This window comes from Balaenoptera musculus, chromosome 8 (assembly GCF_009873245.2).
Source record: "Balaenoptera musculus isolate JJ_BM4_2016_0621 chromosome 8, mBalMus1.pri.v3, whole genome shotgun sequence".
In the NCBI taxonomy this organism is placed as follows: Eukaryota; Metazoa; Chordata; class Mammalia; order Artiodactyla; family Balaenopteridae; genus Balaenoptera; species Balaenoptera musculus.
Window position 1 is genome coordinate 46,401,816 of NC_045792.1, and position 24,702 is coordinate 46,426,517.

The following is a 24,702-nucleotide window of genomic DNA, read 5'->3' on the forward strand; positions in this document are numbered from 1 at the left end:
TTGTAGTGCCTCAGGGTCAGTGTTCTGCCTTTTAACGATTAATGACTGGACTTCTGTACTAGCATTGCTGGAGATCAGGTTTCTTGTTACTAACTTTGACATATTCATAAAGCTATTTTTAAACTAGTCAATCCAAATATCAATTTATCTATTAGCTGCCTCTAAAGCAACACAAATACTATAGAAATGAGATTCTGATCATTTGATATATCTGTATTTAGGAGCCTGGTTTTTACATATGTTTGAAAACAGCAATATGTATTCTGTTCAGATAAAGAACAGAATATCTTAGAACCAAATATTTGCGGTTTATGGTATTTACTACCTGGATCAATGAGTTCAGTGATTTTGCAAGTGCAATAGATCACCATTATAACAATAATGGGACGCGACTTGGAGTTAGATGATTGAGGTTCACGTCCTGGCTTATCTACTCAGTCAGTGGAGTACCCATTATGCACTGGTTTACCAACTCAGTAGCTGTATAAATTTGGGCAAGTCAATTTTCTAAGCCTCAGTTTCATCACCTGCAAAACTAAACTTATTTCACTGGTTGGGAATACTTAATGATAATAGGTATGTGAGTGTGCCTAATCACAGCCTGCTTAATAAAAAGTTAATGCTTAATCCGAAAACTATATTTTATGTATTTATAAATACTGTGGTTAGTGTAAATCACATCTCTAGAAAACAAGCTGTATTAAAAGCAATAGATTGCAAATTTCATGTTGACTCCTGACTATAACCCTATTTAAAAACAAAATAGTTTCCCTGTGATATATCTTATTCATTTATTTGAAAAAGTCTTTATTTAGCATCTGCTATGTGTTGGGCACTGTTCTAAACACTGGTGATATAGCCATGGACAAAACAAACAAACTTCTTATTCTCAGGAATAAATTTTAAAATATAAGAGAGGAGTAAGGAATATAATTTCAGACTGTGGTAATTGCTAAGAAGGAAATAAACAGAATTATTTAATGGAGAATGATGGAAGGGAATCTAACTTAAGGAGGTCAGGTGAAGAAGGCTTTACTGAAGTGGTAACATCTAAACAGAGACTTGGATGATGCGAAGGAGCCAGCCACGTGAAGATCCAGGGGAAGAGAGTTTCTGGCAGAGAGAACAACAAATTGAAGGCCCTGAGGAAGAATGAGAGTGAAATACTGTTATTTGAGGAAGAGATAGCAGGCAAGTATGATGGGGTGCAGGAAGGTGGAATGTGGAAGGGCATTTAGCAATACTACTGAGGTTATTTACATTAACTGGAAAGCAAAATTGCATTTCAGACCATATAGCTTATTTGATTTGTGGTCTGTGCACACCTATTAGAATTTCTGTACTCTGTTCAACTCATAGCATTGTATAATAGTGGGAAACATTGATCCTCATAAGGAGTATACTTGATGTTCAACAAAGTTTATATAAACTGATTTGTTAGGGAAACAGAATTTTTATAGGTTGATTTCATGATTTATAGTTTACTATACAAAATTATCTCAATTCTAAAAGTGTTTTAGATTTTGGTGATAATAATAAAGCAGGAGTTACTGCTTATCAATTAGCTATGTTCCATTTCATTTATATAAGTAAAATTGACATACATTTCTGGTCTATACAATGAAAAATCATGAGAAAGTAGGTGAAAGTGAATATTTCTTGATTTCTGTAGCAATTTTTGATTCACTTAAAATTTTTTTATTTAAGTTTTATGTTTCTCTTACTAAGAATCACACACACTTAACGTGTGCAGAATACATAGACTCCGGCCTTCCATGATTTAATTTCAGGATCCAGTACTATCCAGATATTTTTTCATCATGGGAATTCTTTGGAAAAGTCAGTCCTTTTCTAGTTGATCTGAATTTCCTATTTGCCTCTGGAGACTGGAAATGAGGACAGGCATTTTGCCATGACCTGCCTGCAGTCTATTTATTTTACTAAGTTAACAAGCTTTGCAGATGTCACTTGTGTGCCTGCTGTCCTGGGTAAATGGGGAACAGACAGACTGGGATGAGAGTCCACATGGGTAGATTTCTTTAGTTATTTTCCTTGGAGATAATCTTTCTTTTGGAGAGTCCATTCCTTCTGGGTTGCTCCCAAGGTCCTTATAAGCTAGGTAGGACTCAGTATAGGAGCCCAGAGACATGCCTATCTTTTTAGGGGGGATCACAAATTGTTTATACTTAGTCTGCATGGAGTCTAGGCTACCTTTGGCTAGAGAGGGCCTTTTGGCTCTGTCTGTGCCATACTCTCAAGTTGGACCAAGGGAGGCAGAAACTGCCTCAGGATTTGAGGTGTGGTGAGATGGAAAGCTCACAGACTTTGCACTTCAGGTTGGAGGCATGTAGGTGCTGTTACATCTAGGGAAAATTGTATAATCTCAGGGAGCTTTACTTTCTTCATCTATGAAATGGGAATTATATTCCCTTTCTGCAGGGTTTTGTGACCATCAGAGATAATATGTAACGTATCTGCCACAATACTTCAGGTAATAGCCAATTGATAAATTACAGCTATTAGTAATAAAAATGCTTTTATTTATTACTGTGTTTCTATCACAAGGGCAAATGCCTAGTTTCGGCAGCATGCAGTGGTTGTTGCAGCACTTTAGCTGGAAACTGTCCTTTTCCATTATAAATTGAGTTGTTCCAAACCAACATTCTTGCATCAGACTGGATTTGCCAATAAAAATATTTGTAGCTGCATATACAGCTACCTGTACCAATCTCTTTCTTTCTTACATATATATATTTATTTTACTATATATTATATATTCTTTCTTTCTTAAATATATATATATAATATATATGCATATATGGTTACTATATGCATATATGGTTCTCACATGGACAAACGATGCATATTATAGGGTTTTTTTTTGAATTTTTGAATTTTATTTATTTTTTATACAGCAGGTTCTTATTAGTTATCTATTTTATATATATTAGTGTATACATGTCAATCCCAATCTCCCAATTCATCCCACACACACACCCCGACCCCCCCGCCGCTTTCCCCCCTTGGTGTCCATACGTTTGTTCTCTACATCTGTGTCTCAATTTCTGCCCTGCATACCGGTTCATCTGTACCATTTTTCTAGGTTCCACATATATGCGTTAATATACGATATTTGTTTTTCTCTTTCTGACTTACTTTACTCTGTATGACAGTCTCTAAGTCCATCCATGTCTCTACAAATGACCCAATTTCATTCCTTTTTATGGCTGAGTAATATTCCATTGTATATATGTACCACATCTTCTTTATCCATTTGTCTGTCGATGACCATTTAGCTTGCTTCCACGACCTGGCTATTGTAAATAGTGCTGCAATGAACATTGGGGTGCGTGTAACTTTTTGAATTATGGTTTTCTCTGGGCATATGCCCAATAGTGAGCTTGCTGGTCATATGGTAGTTCTTTCTTTAGTTTTTAAAGGAACCTCCATACTGTTCTCCATAGTGGCTGTATCAATTTACATTCCCACCAACAGTGCAAGAGGGTTCCCTTTTCTCCACACCCTCTCCAGCATTTGCTGTTTGTAGATTTTCTGATGATGCCCATTCTGACTGGTGTGACGTGTCTTGGTGTGTTTCTCCTTGGGTTTATCCTGTATGGGACTCTCTGTGCTTCCTGGACTTGGGTGGCTATTTCCTTTCCCATGTTAGGGAAGTTTTCGACTATACTCTCTTCAAATATTTTCTCGAGTCTTTTCTCTCTCTTTTCTCCTTCTGGGACCCCTATAATGTAAATGTTGTTGCGTTTAATGTTGTCCCAGAGGTCTCTTAGGCTGTCTTCATTTCTTTTCATTCTTTTTTCTTTATTCTGTTCCATGGCAGTGGATTCCACCATTCTGTCTTCCAGGTGACTTATCCGTTCTTCTGCCTCAGTTATTCTGCTACTGATTCCTTCTAGTGTATTTTTCATTTCAGTTATTCTTTGTTCATCTCTGTTTGTTTCTTCTTTAATTCTTCTAGGTCTTTGTTAAACATTTCTTGCATCTTCTCGATGTTTGCCTCCATTCCTTTTCTGAGGTCCTGGATCATCTTCACTATCATTATTCTGAATTCTTTTTCTGGAAGGTTGCCTATCTCCACTTCATTTAGTTGTTTTTCTGGAGTTTTATCTTGTTCCTTCATGTGGGACATAGCCCTCTGCCTTTTCATCTCATCTGTCTTTCTGTGAATGTGGTTTATGGTCCACAGGCTGCAGGATTGTAGTTCTTCTTGCTTCTGCTGTCTGCCCTCTGGTGGATGAGGCTATCTAAGAGGCTTGTGCAAGTTTCCTGATGGGAGGGACTGGTGGTGGGTAGATCTGGCTGTTGCTCTGGTGGGCAGAGCTCAGAATAACTTTAATCTGTTTGTCTGCTGATGGGTGGGGCTGGGTTCCCTTGGTGTTGGTTGTTTGGCCTGAGGCGATCCAACACTGGAGCCTACCCGGGCTCTTTGATGGGGCTAATGGTGGACTCTGGGAGGGCTCACACCAAGGAGTACTTTCCAGAACTTCTGCTGCCAGTGTCCTTGTCCTCACGATGAGACACAGCCACCCCCCACCTCTGCAGGAGACCCTCCAACACTAGCAGGTAGGTCTGGTTCAGTCTCCTATGGGGCTACTGCTCCTTCTCCTGGGTCCCAATGCGCACACTACTTTGTGTGTGCTCTCCAAGAATGGAGTCTCTGTTTCTCCCAGTCCTGTCAAAGTCCTGTAATCAAATCCCGCTTGCCTTCAAAGTCTGATTCTCTAGGAATTCCTCCTCCTGTTGCCGGACCCCCAGGTTGGGAACCCTGACGTGGGGCTCAGAACCTTCACTCCAGTCGGTGGACTTCTGTGGTATAAGTGTTCTCCAGTCTGTGAGTCACCCACCCAGCACTTATGGGATTTGACTTTATTGTGATTGCGCCCCTCCAACGCCTCATTGTGGCTTCTCCTTTGTCTTTGGATGTGGGGTATCTTTTTTGGTGAGTTCTAGTGTCTTCCTGTCAATGATTGTTCAGCAGTTAGTTGTGATTCTGGTGCTCTCGCAAGAGCGAGTGAGAGCACATCCTTCTACTCCGCCATCTTGAACCAATCTTCACCTGGAGATTTTGACTGTGTCATGTGACCCTGTCTCTCTTCCACTGCTCCATATTATAGGTTTTTAAAAAATATTTTATCAGGAAAAATAAATGGCATAACTGGAGCTGTGATCATTGTTTCAGTCCCCAAATATTTATTTTGTGCAGGTACTCTTTTTTTAAAAAAATTTATTTAATTAAATTAATTAATTTATTTACTTTGTTGTGCTGGGTGTTAGTTGCAGCAGGCAGTCTCCTTAGTTGCAGCTCACTGGCTCCTTAGTTGTGGCATGTGAACTCTTAGTTGTGGCATGCATGTGGAATCTAGTTCCCTGACCAGGGATCAAAGCCAGCCCCCCTGCATTGGGAACTCAGAGTCTTAACCACTGCGCCACTAAGGAAGTGCCTGTACAGGTACTCTTTAAGTGCAGGTACCATGCTAGGTGCCAGAGATATAGATTATATCTATCCTCAGGGGGCCTAGATTCTAGGAGAATAACCACAGGGTATATTTAACTATGAAATATTTTTTTCCCTGTTGGAAAGAAACAAAATAAAATAATGCATTTAAATGGTTAAGGTAAGGACTTAATGCAAGTAATTTACAAGAGTAATTTTCTGGTATCAAACTTCCAATGGTAGGTTTTACTGAAAATCAATATATTCCTGGCTTGATATCATTAACCTTAAAGAATATCAAGTAAAACAGTTTGCAGGCTATGGCTTTATATCTTGCCAAACACTTCTTGTGAAATCACCAGACCAGCTGAGCTCTATGTCAGTAAAAAAGTGCTTCAAGCTGATGCCTTGTTAATTTTAAAAATAAAGGAATGTTTCCCTTGAGGTGAAGGAGTGGATTATCGTCTATCATCTTTATATCTGAGGAAAATCAATGGAAGGCAACGTACACACAAAATAGAAAGCTGCATCCTAAGTAGAACTACACTTTAAAATGTTACCTATTTACTTTTATCTAAACTTACAAACATAATCCATGTAATCACATGTAGTAAGTACAACCTAATGATTATAAAACATGTATATTCTACAGGCTTTTACAGCACATTTGTACTCACTTAACGTTATATGAGTGATGCCCTTTTTTTCCTCCAGCAGAGATTACATGTCCAGTTTGTGAAATGCCTGCTCTAAAGTACTTTTATTTAATGAAAACCCTTTGGATATGTTTATGTAAGCTGATTGTAGAAAGAAGAACGTTATTATTGATTCACTCCCCTTTAAATATAATAGAGTGCATAGAATTCTTCTTCCTCACAACTTCTAGCTAACTCCTGTGGGTCCTTCTCAGCTCAGCTCCGGGTTCCTCCCTAGAAAACCGCCCCTGACTACTTCATTCTGGGTTAATTGCCTTTACTTTGTGATTCTCAAACACTGCAAGTGCTTATTGTACTGTACTATAGGTGTTGAATCACTTGAGGGCAGGGTTTCTGCTAGCTTGTGCTCACCCTGGTGTCCCCAATAAGTACATACTATGGGAATGGGAATACAGAGTCAAAATTGCCTTTAAAGTGCTCATGGTCTACTAGGTGATACAGACATTAATCAAAAAAATCATACTGTGAGCCCTCAACAAACGTGTTAGATGAATGACTTAGGGAGTGTATATGGGAGGTCAGGAGCTATGCTAGATGAATTGCCTTTCTTTTCTGCAGGTCTTTATAATTTACAAAGTGCTTTCATCTGTGATCAGCCAGGGTCAAAAGAATAATCAGGCTTCCCCTTCAAGTTTGCCCATTTCTTAGCTTTCTCCACTATAGGAAAATGGAATATAGTTCCAAAGATACTTTTCTTCCAAGGATACCTTGTAAAATATCCATCTTCCTCTGCTGCCCAATTTACTTCCTCTCTCTTTCTAATCCCTGACTGTCTCTGTTCTGATCGTGACTTACAAAGCCCTGGGCTTGGAATAAGTTACTAGGTACCTGTTCTTGGAAATTCATTTAAACTTTCAAGCTGGTGAGAATGTCACAAGTGCTTTGCAAGTTTAAAGTGCTATAGGAACATAAAGCCTAATTAGCTTGAAGATGAATATGATAATCAGTATCAATTGCATATAAGATGGTTTGGTTTTATCAGGGAAGAACTCTGATACCTGGGAATGCTCAAGGACATGACGTTATACATACTCTGAGACAAGCTTAGGAAGTATTGCATTAAATTAAGCGTCGTGATGGTGTAATAAATGAGGAGGTAAATAGGCAAGGTGGTACTTTTTTTTTAACATTTTCATATTACTGAACCCCATAAGACAGTTATCTAATTGAATGGACTAGAACATGGGTTTTATTTATGCTGTTTAACTTGAAAATTATCTGAAGTTTATTACACCAGTAGGATAACAGTTCAGAGGAAATTGTCTTTTAACTATAAATAATTTTTGAGCCACTTTTTTTTTTTTCTCTGAGCACGTATCTGATTTGCTATGAATTTTAAATTTCTAAATTCTTTAGAAACGGTGTTCTCATTTTGGTAAAATAATGGCATGTCAGTTTCTGAAACATTCATCTATTTAGCAATCAGGAGAATGTTGAGGTTAGAACCTGAAAAATTCATGAAAGGTAGAAGAGTCTTACATGTCCACACTTTTTTCACATTATTTATTGTAGAAAATACAATTTTTATAAAAAATGAGAGGGGGTTGGAGGAGTGGGGAATGGTTCTACTGGCATCTTAAAGAAGTGATGCCAACGTATGGGTCCCTAGACATTTCTTCTTGTTGTCGTCCATGGTCAAGTTGACTATCTGTTTTCTTCCTAGCGAGAAGGAAGCATTGATTTTCCGTTTTTATTGGTCAGGCAGTGCTTTCCATTCTGTCACTCACTTTCTATCTCTCATTCTCCCCCCGCCCTTCTCTCTGCACCCCTGTTTCTTTCTGTTTCAAGTCTGTCTCTGCCTATGTGTCTAAGAGGATGAAAAAGAAAGTATATTATTATTTTTTTTTCTAACATATACACTAGCTCTTTGCCTTTTTTAAAAAAAAATTTTAACATCTTTATTGTAGTATAATTGCTTTACAATGGTGTGTTAGTTTCTGCTGTATAACAAAGTGAATCAGCTATACATATACATATATCCCCACATCTCCTCCCTCTTGTGTCTCCCTCCCACCCTCCCTATCCCACCCCTCTACTTGGACATAAGTACCGAGCTGATCTCCCTGTGCTATGTGGCTGCTTCCCACTAGCTATCTATTATACATTTGGTAGTATATATATGTCCATGCCACTCTCTCACTTCGTCCCAGCTTACCCTTCCCTCTCCTCGTGTCCTCAAGTCCATTCTCTACATCTGCCTCTTTATTCCTCTCCTGCTCCTAGGTTCTTCAGAATCTTTTTTTTTTTTAATTCCATATATACGTGTTAGCATACGGTATTTGTGTTTCTCTTTCTGACTTACTTCACTCTGTATGACAGACTCTAGGTCCATCCACCTCACTACAGATAACTCAATTTCATTTCTTTTTATGGCTGAGTAATATTCCATTGTATATATGTGCCACATCTTCTTTATCCATTCATCTGTCAATGGACACTTAGGTTGCTTCCATGTCCTGGCTATTGTAAATAGTGCTGCAGTGAACCTTGTGGTACATGACTCTTTTTGAATTACAGTTTTCCCGGGGTATATATCCAGTAGTGGGATTGCTGGGTCGTATCAATGGAATAGGATAGAAAGCGCAGAGATAAACCCATGCACATATGGTCACCTTATGTTTGATAAAAGAGGCAAGAATATACAGTGGAGAAAAGACAGTCTCTTCCATAAGTGGTGCTGGGAAAACTGGACAGCTACATGTAAAAGAATGAAATTAGAACACTCCCTAACACCTTACACAAAAATAAACTCAAAATGGATTAAAGACCTAAATGTAAGGTCAGACACTATAAACCTCTTAGTGGAAAACATAGGCAGAACACTCTATGACATAACTCACAGCAAGATCCTTTTTGACCCAGCTCCTAGAGAAATGGAAATAAAAGCAAAAATAAACAAATGGGACCTAATGAAACTTAAAAGCTTTTGCACAGCAAAGGAAACCATAAACAAGACGAAAAGACAACCCTCTGAGTAGGAGAAAATATTTGCAAACGAAGCAACTGACAAAGGATTAATCTCCAAAATATACAGACAGCTCATGCAGCTCAATATCAAAAAAAAAAAATGACCCAATCCAAAAATGGGCAGAACACCTAAATAGACATTTCTCCAAAGATGATGTACAGATTGCCAACAAACACATTAAAGGATGCTCAGCATCGCTAATCATTAGAGAAATGCAAATCAAAACTACAATGAGGCATCACCTCACACTGGTCAGAATGACCATCATCAGAAAATCTACAAAAATAAATGCTGGAGAGGGTGTGGAGAAAAGGGAACCCTCTTGCACTGCTGGTGGAAATGTAAATTGATACAGCTACTATGGAGAACAGTATGGAGGTTCCTTAAAAAACTAAAAAAGTATATTATTATCCAGAATGATGCTTGTCAAGCGCCTCAAAAGCAGTCTGTGCAGCCGTTTGGGAGGGATTTGGGAGGAAGGGAGAGGGTTAATCATTTGCTGCTAGAATCCGCAGAAGGGAACACAGAGCTCTGCCCACGTAATAAGTGCCTGCAGGCAGCTAGTGAGGAGGGAAAAGTTTGGGAAAACTCATTTTTTGCCTCTCAGATTGTGGAACTTTTATGAACGCTTTGAAACCTCCTCCCACCTCGATTTTATAATATACTTTAAATATTCAGGTTGTTTGTGTATTCACATGTCAGAGAAGGCACAAATAGGTACACAAATAAAAGAAGAAATCGAGAGCGTTTTTTAAGTTAAACCTCCAAATTCTCAGTTTTTAAAAAATGTACCTGGCCGGGATTTTCTTTTTCAAGCTGCTAGTCATTTGTAAGAAGCTGCCCTTGTAATTGCAAATGAGTTGAGATGTGATATATGCAGCACCGCATGCACCTTAGCTTTTCAGTCATACCTTTTGAGTCATTTAGACTGCTGGGAACCATGCTCATAATAAATAGCTTTTTATTACCCAAAGCCGCTGTTCTGGCAGCGGAACGACAGCCCTTTGGTAGATGCGCCGGGTAGTTTTTTGTGTTGTGCTTACTCAGAGTTGTTAGTAGGAAAGACGAAGGCAGCAAAGGGTGGGGGGAGACTCTGGCAAAGGAGATCTTATGGGTATACTGAAGCAGCAGATCAGAATTCAGAAACAAGAACGAGAGCTGAAATGTGATTCTCTGGTGCTTGCTGTAACACTCATCTCCACGACAGAACTGTGTGAGGCTCTCCGGGAGCCTTGCTCCGATCACGGAATCCACTTAAGGACCATGCAGCCGCGGAGCCCCGCAAGCCACCGGGAAGTTTTGCCGGAGATGATTTCTAGGGGATTTTCCGGTGCTTAGGAGAATCCTGCTTGCCTTGAGCTCTATGGAGGAGGGCTCGAGTTTCCCATGAGGGGCCCCCTTGGAAAAGCCGTCTGTGCAGAATCCAGCTTCTGCTTCTCTCTGTGTGCCATTGACCAAAAGGCTTTTCTCACCTTTGCTGATTTGCTGGTGTGATTTCCATGTACTGAGTCCTGTGTAGGGATCCAGGATGGATTGCCTGTGCATTGTCACCACAAAGGTAGGATAGGAAACAGGGCTGTTGTTGTGTGCAGCATTTTTCTATTATTATTTTGGTCCTGTAATTAAACAGCTCTGGTAGGCACTGCCAGTTCATGAGATAAAATGATTAGTATAATTTACTTTGCTGGGCATTTTGTTCCCCACGAAGGTCTGAGGGTCCTGTCTTTATTTGATTTCAACTTCTTAAAGTGATATTGTGTGTTTGTGCAAATGAAGGAGAATTTGCCTGTGGTTTTATTTTTGTTTTGTTTTTGTTTTTTATGGCAGGATTTGCTTTTGCATCTATTTATATCTCAATATTAAAATATCTGTAGTAGTAGTGTAGCTTACACATCATTTTAACATAATGTATCAGGTAGTCTTTCTGAGTGTGATAATTAGCTTTTCATTTAAAAACCATGTCTTGTATGCTTGAAGAAGCCAATCAGCTTTACTGTGGCTTGACATATTGTTTCTGATTGGAGAATTCTGATATTCTGCATTTTAGGGATTTTTTTAAAGGAAAAATTCTTTAGACTCTGATTTGAAACAAACAAACACAATATTTAATGTTGAAATGAGTCTATTTTGGTTAGAAGAAAATGAAGTATTTGTATTATCAGAAATAGAAACAAAAGGTGGGAGTAGAATAAAATCAATAGGCAATTCTTTTATGGGTTTACAGAAAATAGCTAAAAATTTCAAACACATTTTATGTTATTCTGTCATCAGTCCTGAATAATGTATTTAAATTTTATCATCACTGGTTATTTGAATAGAAATTACTATTATTTTTGGAAAAAACTAATTAAAAGACATTTATTCATTAGCTCACTTTTCATTTTGCATGTAAGCATAACATGAGTTAATTCGAGCTGTATCTTTTAGTTTCTCACATTGATTGGACATCCATTAAACACAACAAAATCAATAGCTTAGTGCCTGAGACTCATTAAGTATAGATTTCCCACTGTGATCTCCTTTTATCACTGAAGAAAGATTATTTAATTTTGAATCTACCAACCAAGTTCTCCATAGTATGACCTTAAATATTTTACTTTTATAGATTATATTTCAGAAAATCTTAAGGGATATCTTCCTGTAGGGCCTAGTATAACATGGCAGCTTCAGTTGATGTTAATGGACTTGAAGCCTAAAAACTTCTAGTTGGGTTAGTTGACCAGGCCTCAAAGTTAGATGAATACCTTATTTTATTTTAAAAATTGCCAAGCATCTCAGTCAATTTTTCTAGTTGTCAGTAAAAATAAACTAAAGTAAATCAAAAAAAAAAAGCTAAGCGGCAACTTGTATTTCCTTATATAATCCAGGAAAACAGTCTCTTAAATATGTTTTAGTCTTCCTTAGGTGTTACACTCAGTGTTACTTTTCTTGAGAGAATACTGTCAAATCTGACCTACATGGATTTCATAATTATTTCAAAATCATAATAATTGAAGATACTATATAAAACATAATGAGTACTTTAAAAATGTTTTAAAAGGTTATTAATTAGAACTCAAAACTGGAATTCTGTTGCATTGAACAAATTAAGTCAACAGTGAAATCTAAGTTTCCTCAATTTGGAAAACATGATCTAATTAAAAAACGTGTCGTGCTGTATATCGACTTATCAAAATATTAATGACTACAGGTATAAGGTAAGAAATACTATTACTCTGCCTTAAATGCTGTATCAGAGATAAATGTCATTATTCCAGTATTTTGATTTATCATGTAAATTATACAATTCAATGGGACAAATACCCATGAATTTCCTGAATTAATTATATTCGTGAATATTTCTAGGGTGGCATATGTAACGTTTATAAAACAAACATACTTACAACAAAGTTATATTATGACGTTTAAATGGTAAATAATTCATGGTTGATTTAAAAGCTGCATATAAGTGAGGCGATATCCTAGAGGACTTCAGAACGCAAATCCTGTTCACCTCACCCACCTTCATTGATACCCTTTTTTCCCAAGTGACCATGTACTTGGGATGCCCTTGTTCCACTTTCCTGGGACTCTTTGACAGGAAACTTGCCAACAACTTTGAAATTTTAATTCTATCTCTGTTCAGCCCCTATCACTTTATTCTCCAGTAATGAGTCCACCTTCTAGCAGCTCTGAATGAGATGCTTTCTTCAAGTTTTGCTTTGTGGAAGTTTTCAGTAAGACTGGAACTGCTAACTAACTACCCTGATCTGTCCCAGGCTCTACCTCATCTGTGACAGATCTCAGTTATCACAGCTGACCACCACCCCCATCAAAGATTTCAGTGACAGGAAACATAAATACTTCCACTGGTTCTCTTCTTTCCTTCGCATCTTGGCATGAAACATATTTCCTGTCCCCTTAGATCCTTCTATGACCTCTTGACCCTCTCCATTCTCCCATTCCCTTCTATCACACACAGTGTAGAAATAAATTCCTCTTCATGTCTTTGCTCCATATTCTTAAGAATAATATTAGAAGATTAATGAAAGGAGAGATTATGACAAATCAAGACAAAGCACTGCATAATGGCAATATAAAAGGATCTATTAGACATACCAGAGAAGTGTTTTTCATTTTAGTTTTTCTGCATGTAAAAAGAAGGAAATGATTATGACATGTTTCATAATAATCTAACCCCCCTGATAAAAAAATCTTACCCTAGATCTCACCCATAAGACTCAGATTGCTTAAGGTCTTAAGGGCTCAAGTCTGATCAGACTGATTTGCAGACCTCCACAGATTTGAAGTAAGATATTTTAGGCCAGAAAATCATCAGAGCAACCCAAAACACAGATTTTTCTGTCACGTGGATCCCAAGGTCTTTTCAGATGTTAAGATAACTCACTTTTATAAGAAGATTGAATCATCTCTTTTATTGGAACGTTTCTGCCCAGTTTCAATTTTAACTCTTTTGTCACAAATGTCACTACTGAGAAAAGAGAAGTGACATGACTTAGTGTGAAGAGCAGGGCTCTGGAGCAAGACTTGGATTTAAATTGTTGTTCTTACACTTATTGGCTTTAGGAGTTGGATAAGTTTTTTAACTTCCCTGAGCCTTGATTTCCTCATCTGTGAGAAAAACATGATATTACCTATAAGTAAGTGATGTTGCCATAAAGTATTAAAAGTACCCAGCACAATTCCTGGCATAATGAAATAATTAACTATAGGGTAGTTTATTGATCAACTCACAAGTTATATCTTTAATCTATCCCTTTCTTTGGATGTGGTCATTGAGGAAAATGAGATCATCCCAATAATATTGATTAAACACAATTTAGTAACTACTATAACATGTTTTATAGAGTGGACATTTCTTACATGTTTTGAATAATTAAAATATAATAATCCCAATAATTCTGATAACTAGAATACAAGGAAAATAATGTTAGACTATGGTAAGACAGAAACATGCTGTTAGATGATTGGTCAATAGGAAAGCAGTTCTGGATAGCAGGCAGAATATTCTGGGCTAAATTTAATAAAATGCAAGCAGTTGGTAGAATTTTTCTTTTGCTGTGTAGGAATTCTCAAGTATCATATGTAATAGCATATGGGATTTGATACAAGAACAGAAGAAATGTGGAACTGTGAAAAAAATCAAAGTAAATCTGTACTTTGTAACTTTGGGCACCTAGAGGCATCTGGGCATCAGTGTCCTTGTGCCTGTAAAACAAATGTATTTTAATGTATCTCTGAGGTCCTTCCTTTTCTATCCTAATCTAATATTCTTCTAAAGTATATTATCTCTGCAAATAAAATTATTCATGTACACTAAGTTTCTTAAAAAGTAGTAGTGGGTGAATTATAAATTGTTATTTCAGGTGTCCATTAACCAAACTTATAAACATTTTTTAAAAGTTTTAAAAAATCTACAAAGACAATTGCAATATGCTATGTTGAATTACTCCTGTATTTTTTTTAATAAAGTCATGATGGCACTATTAATATTTAATATGTGTAACAGGTTGATGTGCATAATAAAATTCAAAAAGCAGAAAGAAAAGTAGACCAGGCAGCATAAAAGAAGCTTTTATTGATGTTAATACCACATCTATTCTGTAAATAAGATATCACTTTTCGTATTTGTCAACCAACCATCTTTTATAAGAATTAGAGTCGTTTAGAATTTCTAAAAGGAAATCAAAGTTGTTGCTGGGCATTTAAAAGATATTTTTGTTAATGCTAATAAGTATTATATTATTTATCATTTTTAATAGAAAAAAGTGACATGTACTCATAAATGTGTTCATCATAGAGGTATTTACAACTATAGTTTTTTTTTTGTGGGGGGGCACTAAAATTATATTTATTTTCCAGCAGAGCTTTACATAGAGAAAATGAAACGAATCAACAAGGCAACAAATGGTTGACCTGAGTGGCCCAGTCTTCATCGACAAAGCTATTTATTCATGCAGGTGTATAGTTGCATCTGCTCTCATGGTAAAATAGCACATCCATTCATTCATTTTATTCATTTAACAAGTATCTATCGAATGCCTAATATGTACCTGACATATTGGAAGTCATGGGGATATATTGAACAATCTGTTCTCATGGAACTTTTAGTCTAATGGGGAAAATAATCAATTATAGAAATAACAGTGCGTGAAAGGAGGTGAATATAGGGTGCTATGAAATGAGCACAGAGATACCTAAAGAATCTGGTGTGCTTGGTTGCAGGGTAGGTTGGGATTTCATATCAGGAAAGAGTTTTCTGAGGAAGTGACAGACTGATATGAAGAATGGAGGGCACAATGAGGGGGAAAGAGTGTTGTAGGACAAGTCCCAGATATGATAGATGGCTGGAAGAGAGAAAAGTAAGTGAGAGAATGGCACATTCAAGGAAAGGGAGGTCCGTGTGGCTGGGATGTAAGGTATCCAATGTGAGTAGCGAGATACAAAGGATGCAGCCATAGGTGGGGACCCAGTCATAAATATCAAATTGAAATACTATCTTAAAGGAAATAGGATTTTCCTTCCATCATTAACACTGGTCCCAAATCCCAGTTTGCCCTGACTTCTCACCCATTTCGTTTCTCTGATTTGAGCTCTCTCCTTCTGTTTTCTGCCACACCCCTCTTTGCCCATCCTTATGCCTGTTCAGTAAAAACAGTGGTTTCACCTTTCACTAGCTGGATGACCTTCTCTGAAATGTAGTTTTCTCTTCTATAAAATGGCACCTATCTTACAGGGTTGTTTTGACAATTCAGTTAGACAAGAACTATAAAGTACTTAGCATATTACCCTGTAAGGGGTAGGTGCACTGTTTTCTGCTGAGGGCCACAGTCTCCCTATCTTCTTATCTTTTCTTGATGCTCTTCTCATACCTAACCTGCCAGTGACACTGGTTCTTATACCTATCATCTCAACCAAGCGTCTGCAAGGTGGCAAGTCCACTGAACAGAGATTGGAGCAGGGGGCTTAATGGACCAGGAAAAATCTACTGGGGGGCAGAGAAAGGCAGAAATACAGCTAATAGTAGGGAAATTTTAATAAACTCTGGACTTTTTGTGTAGAAAAGTAGGAGAAGAGCCAATGTGAAGAGATTTCATGACTACATTAGTAACATGCTATTAACCATTTTAATTGCATAAAACACTTTAGCATTTGAATTCCATCAATATAATAGCTTAAATTTCCTTTATTAAGTATTCCATACGGCTGCCAGAATGATCAACCTAATACACAAATCCAACAGTACAACTCTCACGTGGAGGCCCTGCGATAGCACCCTATTCAACTCAAGATGAGTGATTGTCCAAATTCTTACCTTAGTATGCAGGTCTCCCTTGACCTGGCACCTCAATTCCTCCCCTGTCTTACCTTCCATCATTCCACTTTGTATTTTATACTCCAAGAATGTTAAAAATGCATGGGCCAGACTACTTCTTATATCTATGCTACCTTCCCTGTCCTTCATTAAACTAATTGGCACGTTGGCCTTGCTGGCTCCCCTCTGTGTTTTGAGGGTATCAGCCATGTTTCTGCTTTGGAGACTTGTACTTGTTACTCCTCTGTCTAGATGGCACCATCCATCTGTCTAAATGCTACTTATCTTCCGGGTCTGACTGTACATGCCACAACCTTTCCTAAAATCTCCAGTTAGATTTTATATTCTTGGTATCCACTCTCATATTGTCCCATATTTCTGCTTGCCACAGTTCATAATTATACCCTGATTTGTGTGATTATTTTCTCAGTGTCTGTCTCTTGACTAGACAGAAGCTCCATGAGGGAAGAGACTATGTCTACTTTTCTCATGTTTGTATACATAATGTCTGGGACATATTCTGACACACTGAAAGAGCTTGATGGATTTAATTTACTCCTCAGGCCAACTCAATGAAGTAAAATCCTCCACATCTTAAAAATGAGGGCTGTTTACACAACTGAGCAGTTTCATAGTGGGGATTCAAACCCAGATCTTTGTCACTGATGTCCATGCTACTATCCACTATCATTGTCTGCTGGTTAAATCACTTCAAGGTTATTATTTAGTTAAAACATACTCTTGATACTATATTTTGGATTTTGTTCCTTCTCAACCTAAACATCTAATTAAATAAGAATAATGCACCCTCATAATGGTTTATCATTATGGTTAAAGTTATTCGTAATTAGTTGTAGATTTGTAGTTTTTTGGACATATATTCGTAGTCTATAAAAATAAGCTTTTAGAAATGAAATAAAAATGTATCGTATGAATCACACCAGTCATCTGTTAATACATCTGTAGTAAATAGTCTTTCCTGCCAAACCCGATTACCAGGATGTTATTCACAACATCAACCCTTTTTGACACTGTGAGTAAAAGCTACATGTGCTGTGAAGAGCTGTGAGTTTGAGAGGATTATCCTTTATGAGACTTTTAGGTAAATCTTACTTTATGAGACAAGTGTGGGTTTGCAAAGGAAACAAGTACAAATCAAATTTTGCAAATCAAATAATATTTAAACACATTTATTGTGCTCAAAAAATTTAAAAATTGCATAACTGTCTTTATAAAGTACAAAAGAATTCATCACTTCTCTTTATTATTTACCCATTATTTCATCTGGATGTTTGTAGTAAGATTATCTTAAAGCAGATTACCAATGATGAACTTGCCTGAGAGCTGTCTCATTGCACGTATGTATGTTTCACCAAAGGCAATTTGGGAATATGCATTGGACCAAGGTTCAGAAATTAAAGTTATAGACGTGGGTTTGCCATTTATTATATTAGTAAACTTAGTCAATTCAGTTTGCTCTCCCTGAGTGTTATCTTCTCAAGTCTGAAATGGGGATAATGATACTGGCTTATGAGTACTTCCTTCACAGGATTATTGTACAGAATCAAATGAGTTTATTTTAAAAATATAAAATACTGTATACATGGACAGGATCACTAAAATTATTGAAAGCAGGAAATCCTAGAGGAAACAGATCTTTTATTACCATTAGCATTACTGTATGTTGGAAAAAATGAGAGCTGTAACCATATATGTGTTAGGACTAATTTTATGTTAATTACAGTGACCCAAACAAATTGGCCTGACAGGTCTGGGATCCCTCAGAGAACTGGGTACTAGGCATTTGGACAGCAGCTGGCATCCACAACTGAATTTGGCTTAGAGTGGCTGCATAGTACAGGGTTTGAAAGCATAGTCTTTGGAGTCAGACAGGTTCTTGCTGGAGTCCTAGGTCTGCCAGTTATTAGTTCTCTTGTCTGGGCCAAATTATGTAACCTAAATCTCAGTTTCCTTATTTGTAAAATGAGATAATAATAAGCACTTCGAGGGGTTGTTGTGAGGATTAAATACAATATTCATTGCCTCCACAAATATTTACTGAATGCATACATGTTCCAGACAATACTGTAAGCAGTAGAGATATAACAGTGAATAAATCAGACAAGGTCCCTGCCCTCATAGAACTTACATTATAGAGTGAAGAGACTGGCTATTAATAGGCACACAGATAATAAATATAATGATAGCAATAACTGCTATAATTTAAAAAGCTAAGAAACAGAATATAGCAAGATGGATGAGTATAAAAAGCAACAGGGGCTATATTAGATAGGGTGGACAGAGACGTTCTCTCTGAAAAAGTTCTGGGAACTTGAAAGGACCAGCTTTGTGAAGATCTTGGGGAAGAACATTCTAGACAAAAGGAACAGCTAGTACAAATATATACATAGGGCTTAGTAGAGCGGCTATACATAATGTATAGTCACCAAATAGCTGTGAATGTTTCTGTTTCTCTTCATTTTCCTCTTTCATTTTCTCTTATTTAGGGAATCTGACATTTAAGGATAAATTTCATAGTAGAATCATTAACTCAATTAGCTGGTTACCACTCTAGTTGGCAAACTTCTATTATGTAGTCATGGTGATAGGAATTTCCTCTGGCTTTAGTGAATGTTTCCCAGGCTTATAGATATTTACTGGTGAGAGAAAGAGACCAAATATTTCAGTCTTTTCTTCTAGTGTGCATTCAAAATTAGTACCAGATTTGAAATCCTATGAAAATACTCTCCCCCCAAATACCTCTATTCTAATACTCCTACACACACGTATCCATTTCTTTGCATCTAAGTAATTCAGTTCTTGAACTAAACTTTCAAGAGACAACAGGTTTTGTGAAAAAATGGTTTGACAGTAAATGAATAAATTCTTAGAATTTAGAATTCTATTTACCCATTAAGTAATCATAAGTCAAAAGTTCCAGGAAAATATCCACTCTGCGGAGCCCTCTGAGCATAAATCATTCTACTACTCTATTCTCTGCTCATTGGATAGTATGCTACTCTCAGTTGTTATGGTTAGATAAATGGGAGTTGTTCTATCTTACTACAATGCCATTTCCCAGTTGTTATGGCTAGAAAAGTGGGAATTGATCTTGGTTCTTATTTTTCCCTAAATTTCAATTTGTCCCAATTCCCCATTCACTCTTTGTAACTGCCCCATCCTTTCACTCCTATACATTTTCCATGCTGTTAACTGCGACCTTCCTTATAAAATAAAAATATACATACAATCCTAATCTCCCAATTCGTCCTACCCGCCCCTTCCCCTGCTGTGTCCACGTGTCCATTCTCTGCATCTGTGTCTCTATTCCTGCCCTGCAAATAGGTTCATCTGTACCATTGAAATATATACAGTACCATGTGTAAAATAGATAGCTACTGGGAACCTGCTGTATAGCACAGGGAGCTCTTCAGGAGTTCCCCGTCCCCTACTTCCCCATTATTCAAAGTGTGGTCTGTTGATCCGTTACAATGGCATCCCTTCAGAGCTTGTTGGAAATGCAGAATCTCGAGCTCCATGCTAGAATTACTGAGTCAGAACCTGTATTTTAGCAAGATGCCTAGATGATTTGTATTCTTAATTGCTTTTGCACACATAGATTTAAGAAGCACTGGCCTATAGGAAGATAAAGTTTGCATAGCTTAACCTCACATACCTGGCTCTCTATGCTCTGGCCCTCGTCTAACTTTCCTATCTCAGATCCCATCACCCTTCATGCCTTAGCTTGAACCATAGTCAATTATATTTGGTTCCCCAAACAATCTGAATTCCATTCTCCTGTTTCTATGTACCTGCTTTTCTTTGTGTCTAGAATGCCTTTCAACTCTCTAACCTGATGCTTACTTAATGAGCTTCTTTTTAGCCTTTAAGACTCAGCTCAAATGCAGATTCCTCTGTAAATATTTTCCTTGATACTGCCCTACTGAACTGAGCTAGCCACTCTTCGTGTCCTCAGTACAATGTCTGTATCTGTATAATAGCCAACATCTAGTTGTACAATTAGTTTTTACACATGCCTATCTTTTGCTAGAATGTGAAGTCTTTGAAGATGGTAGGGAAGTTATTAATCATATTTATAGCCAACCACCTAGTATGGTGCTGACAGGTATACCATAAATGTTGATTGATTCTTTCATTTAACACACAATTGGTAGACACTGCATTGCTACGTAAATGAACAAGTGGATGAAACACTTCTTTCCTGCAACTTACACAAATGTATGTGAATATTTATATGTATATGTATATATACATATGTACGTGTGTGTATAACATGCACTTCACAGGAAATACTTGTAAAAGGTATCTTTGTATTCTGATGGATAAACTATTCAGTTGACAGACAGGCAATTGGTGAACTTCTCTGTGAATGGTTGCTGGGCCTGAAATGATACTTGAAATGTCATTTTAGTATAAAAGAAATGGACTAAAAGAGATAAAAGTCCTCACACACTCCAAGAAGAGTAGCAACTGGATCACATCTATGATAAACCTACTTATAACGATCAACTTTTAAACCTCTAAAATTCAAATATAAAAATCCTTGTAAGTCAATAGCACATTTTTATTAAACAAAAGCTAAAACAGCCAGATCAGGTTTTCAGTTTGATAAAACAATGCTAACTTATGTCTGTTTAACTTCTCAGAGATTTTCTATAGTATGATACTTAACCTAGTTTGGGGGGAAAATTATTTGATTTTATAATATGTATATGTTTACCATAAATATATTATAGAGGTATAATTTTAAATTATATAGTATATTTTTAGCATAAAAACATTAAAATTTGTCTGAAACCTATATAATAGAAAATTTTAAAATGGATTTATTGTCCTAAATTATTAGTTCATGAAATAATTGAAGAAATAATAAAGGTGTTTTCTTTTTTTTTCCCAAAGCAGGATGCATTATATTGCACTCAGCTTTCACGATACAAACTTGTCTAGGAAGGGAATGTGACTTCACAGCAATTCTGCTTTTTTTTTTTTTTTAAACATTGCTTTGCATTTTAGAGAACAAAGTGTACCAGTACCATTGAGTAGTTTCACCTCAAGTAACCTCCAAAAAGAACTTAAAAAAACTATAATAATGATTATTGCTATACAGATGACATCAGTGCTATGCAAAAGGAGCCCTGAATGGGTGTTCTGTTATCCTGTGGTTGACATCTGAGTTAAAATTTTTAGTCGCTTTCAAATATTTCCTTAAAATTATTCTGATAACCCTAGACAGAAACACCACAGAATAATCAAATATACCACTTTCCCATGTAGCTATATGGGCGACAATAGAGATTCTCCCTGAAGACATCTTCCACATATTAAAAATTCCAAAAGTCAAATTTTAACATGTGAATCATACCATTTATTATCCGTATCAGCAAGAATTGTGGTGTTCCCTAAAACACAGTTCAAAAAGTATTAAAACAAAACTTACTTCTCCTATATTTCATGTTTTCACAAAGAGATATATAATTTATCATGCTGTATTTATGGTATCCCCAAATAAAATAAATTACTTATTTTCAAATATGGTTCTAATTAGAAAATGTGAAGAGGAATTCTGGATATTCTTGCTGATAAAAAGTATTTGAAAATCATTTGCTAAAGATGCCATAAATAAAAACATATTTTTAGCAAAAAAGAAATTCTCCCTCCCTTGTCTTTGTATGAGTCTTCTAGGATTTCAAGCTACAGTGCTTTCTTGCTAGTCCTTTAAAATAAAACTGTTCTGAATTAATACACATGTAATGTACTTAGCAATCTGAAGTTCTATTTAAATTGAGGACAGGTCTAATTGCTAGTTCTTCCTGGCTGACTGCTTGATGTTGGCTATGGTGCCTGATCTGCAAAAGCCTGCACATTCTTTCATTGATTAACATTTGTCCAAAAACATATATTCATAGGTGTCAGGAAGACAAGGCACATACAAAAACAATACCAATCTAACCCCCTTTCTTTATGTTAGGCTTTGCTGGAATTGTTAATATCTGAGAAGAATCTCTGACAAGAGAGAACTATGTACATTTAAAGTGATGACTTTCCGAGGATATTTTTCAGAAAACACTGTCCAATGTATATGCAATTTTCAGAAACTCAAGAAGATTATAAGAACAAATTGATATGAATTGCATATTTAATAGGTTGTACTTATGTCTTATCAAAAGCTCAACTTTTTTAATCCTTTATTCTTTGGAAATATGGTAATTGTCCCCTTTCCCATGTAGTTAATTATAAATTTCAGGAAGAATTAAGTCGGCTAAAACTCTTTACTATTTTTTCTTTGTCTCTATGGTAGCAGTGAAAATAGAAATGAATTGCTTTGATCTTGTTTCTGAACGGCATTTCTTTCCTCAAAGGATGGACCTTATTTGGCAGACCTGAAATTTTAGGTATTTTTCATTAGCTGTTTGTTCAAAAGAGGGATTTTTTTACAGATGAATTTTAAAAAGTGTCAGGAAGAAAACTGTATCTTATTTTAAAAATCACAACCTCTGTTTCCATAAGAGTTAGTAGTTTATGATATAATAGATAAGATCTGCCAATGAAGAATATTCATTGACTGCAGTAGTGGATAATGGCCAAAGTTTCTTTCTTGCAAGGAGAAAAGTACACTTGTAGTTCATTTCTCTTGTTTCATCTTGTTATGTCAGTAGGATGCAGTGACAGCATGCAAATATCAATGGCATTTAAAGTATTTTACAAGAATATGTTTTTGTTTTTTTTTTATCTTTTATTTAGAGGCTTAAATTACTCTATTGCATCTAACTCTACATAACAGTAATTCAACTTTGGAGATTTCTAGAGCTTCAGAGAATATTGGGACATGCTTCCACAAAAAGCTAAAGTACCATAATATATTTCTTAGAAATATTTACAGACCAATTATTTCAAGTATGTGATCCCAGACTACACAGTCAATTCTGGCTCCCAAATTTAGTCATCCTAAAACTGTTGCAGTATTTCAGATGTTCTTTCCAACTTAGATTTAAAACTTAGATTTAAAATTCCTGATGTTTGCGAAGTACTTTCTTGTACTTTTTCTCATTTAATTTTCATAGTGAACATGTGAGATAAATAATATTATTTTATACTCAGAGGTGAGAAAATAGGCTTAGAGAAGCTAAGTGGGATAGGAGAAAAATCCCTGGTTTGTAAGATAAATATTAATGTTTATGTAATATAAATATACTTATTATGATTAGAATGTATGTTGGACCCTGGGCTAAATATGTTACTGTATTATCTTGTATAATCCTTCTAATAATCCTCTAAACTGGGTATTATTCTCTCCACTTTATGGATGAGAAAACTGAAACTCACTGAGACTAAGAAACTTGTTCACAGATCTAGAAAGTGAAAAATCTAGCATTCTAGCACAGGTCCAATGGATTCCTCATCGTTTTAAACATTTTCCTCCACCACCGTTCAGGGTTAATGTAACGATAGAATGAGCTAACAACTCATGTCAAGTGCCTGGCATCTAATAGGTGCTCAATAAATGTTATTTCATTATACACCTAGGAAATGCCTCTCTCCATTGATACTGTAAAATAAGTTACAACAGTGACTCTCATGTGTAATAAATATTTAAATGTGGCCTGCTTTGAGCATTCAGAGCTTATGTAACTCATCATAGTTAATTAATCCAGGAAGTCAGATGGTTAGAAAATGTTTTAACATAGAGTGTTAATCCTCTTATGTACTAGTTAGCCACAGATTGCACCTCTGCTAACCTGGGCAAATGGCTGCCTGGAGTCACAAGAGATTTTGGAACGGATGATCGTGACTCAGCATCACCTTCACTGTCCGCTGAAAAACCTTCTTTCTCAGCATCCTGCGGAGAATGGGTCAGCAGCAGTTTCCTCATTTACAGAAGAGCCAAATGCATGATTCCCCAGCACGATGTCAATCTTAGTAAGGATTTCCTCAGAAACAAATGAGGCCAACTCATTTTAAACATCTTCGAAACCTGAGAAAATAAAAGGAAACAAGTAGGAAGATAAGCCCAGGAAAGGATAAAGTTGTGTATTGAGGAACTGTGAGGAATTATGCCCAAAAGGTAATGAGAAAGGTTAATACTGACCATGAGTGTGTTTAGCATCTGTAATATACTTTGAACAAGCAGGATAGAAGCCACCTTATTTGGGGCTCCCCATTGTTTATTTAAAACTTCTTTTTTAAATTGAAGTATAGTTGATGTACGATATTAGATGTTATAGGTGTA

At 36.5% G+C, this 24,702-nt stretch overlaps 1 protein-coding gene across 11 annotated transcripts in view; it reads left to right on the forward strand.

Moving 5' to 3' along the window:
• Positions 1-24,702, forward strand: part of DLG2 (discs large MAGUK scaffold protein 2) — a 2,039,030-nt gene that overhangs the window by 412,290 nt on the left and 1,602,038 nt on the right. Inside the window, exon 1 of one of the 11 annotated variants that reach the window (XM_036860593.1) lies at positions 10,635-10,697. The exons of the other annotated variants lie outside the window; for them this stretch is intronic. Coding sequence (XP_036716488.1) covers positions 10,668-10,697 — 30 coding nt within the window. The 5' untranslated portion in view covers positions 10,635-10,667. Of the gene's footprint in view, positions 1-10,634; positions 10,698-24,702 lie in introns of those variants that run through there. 11 annotated transcript variants of the gene reach the window in all.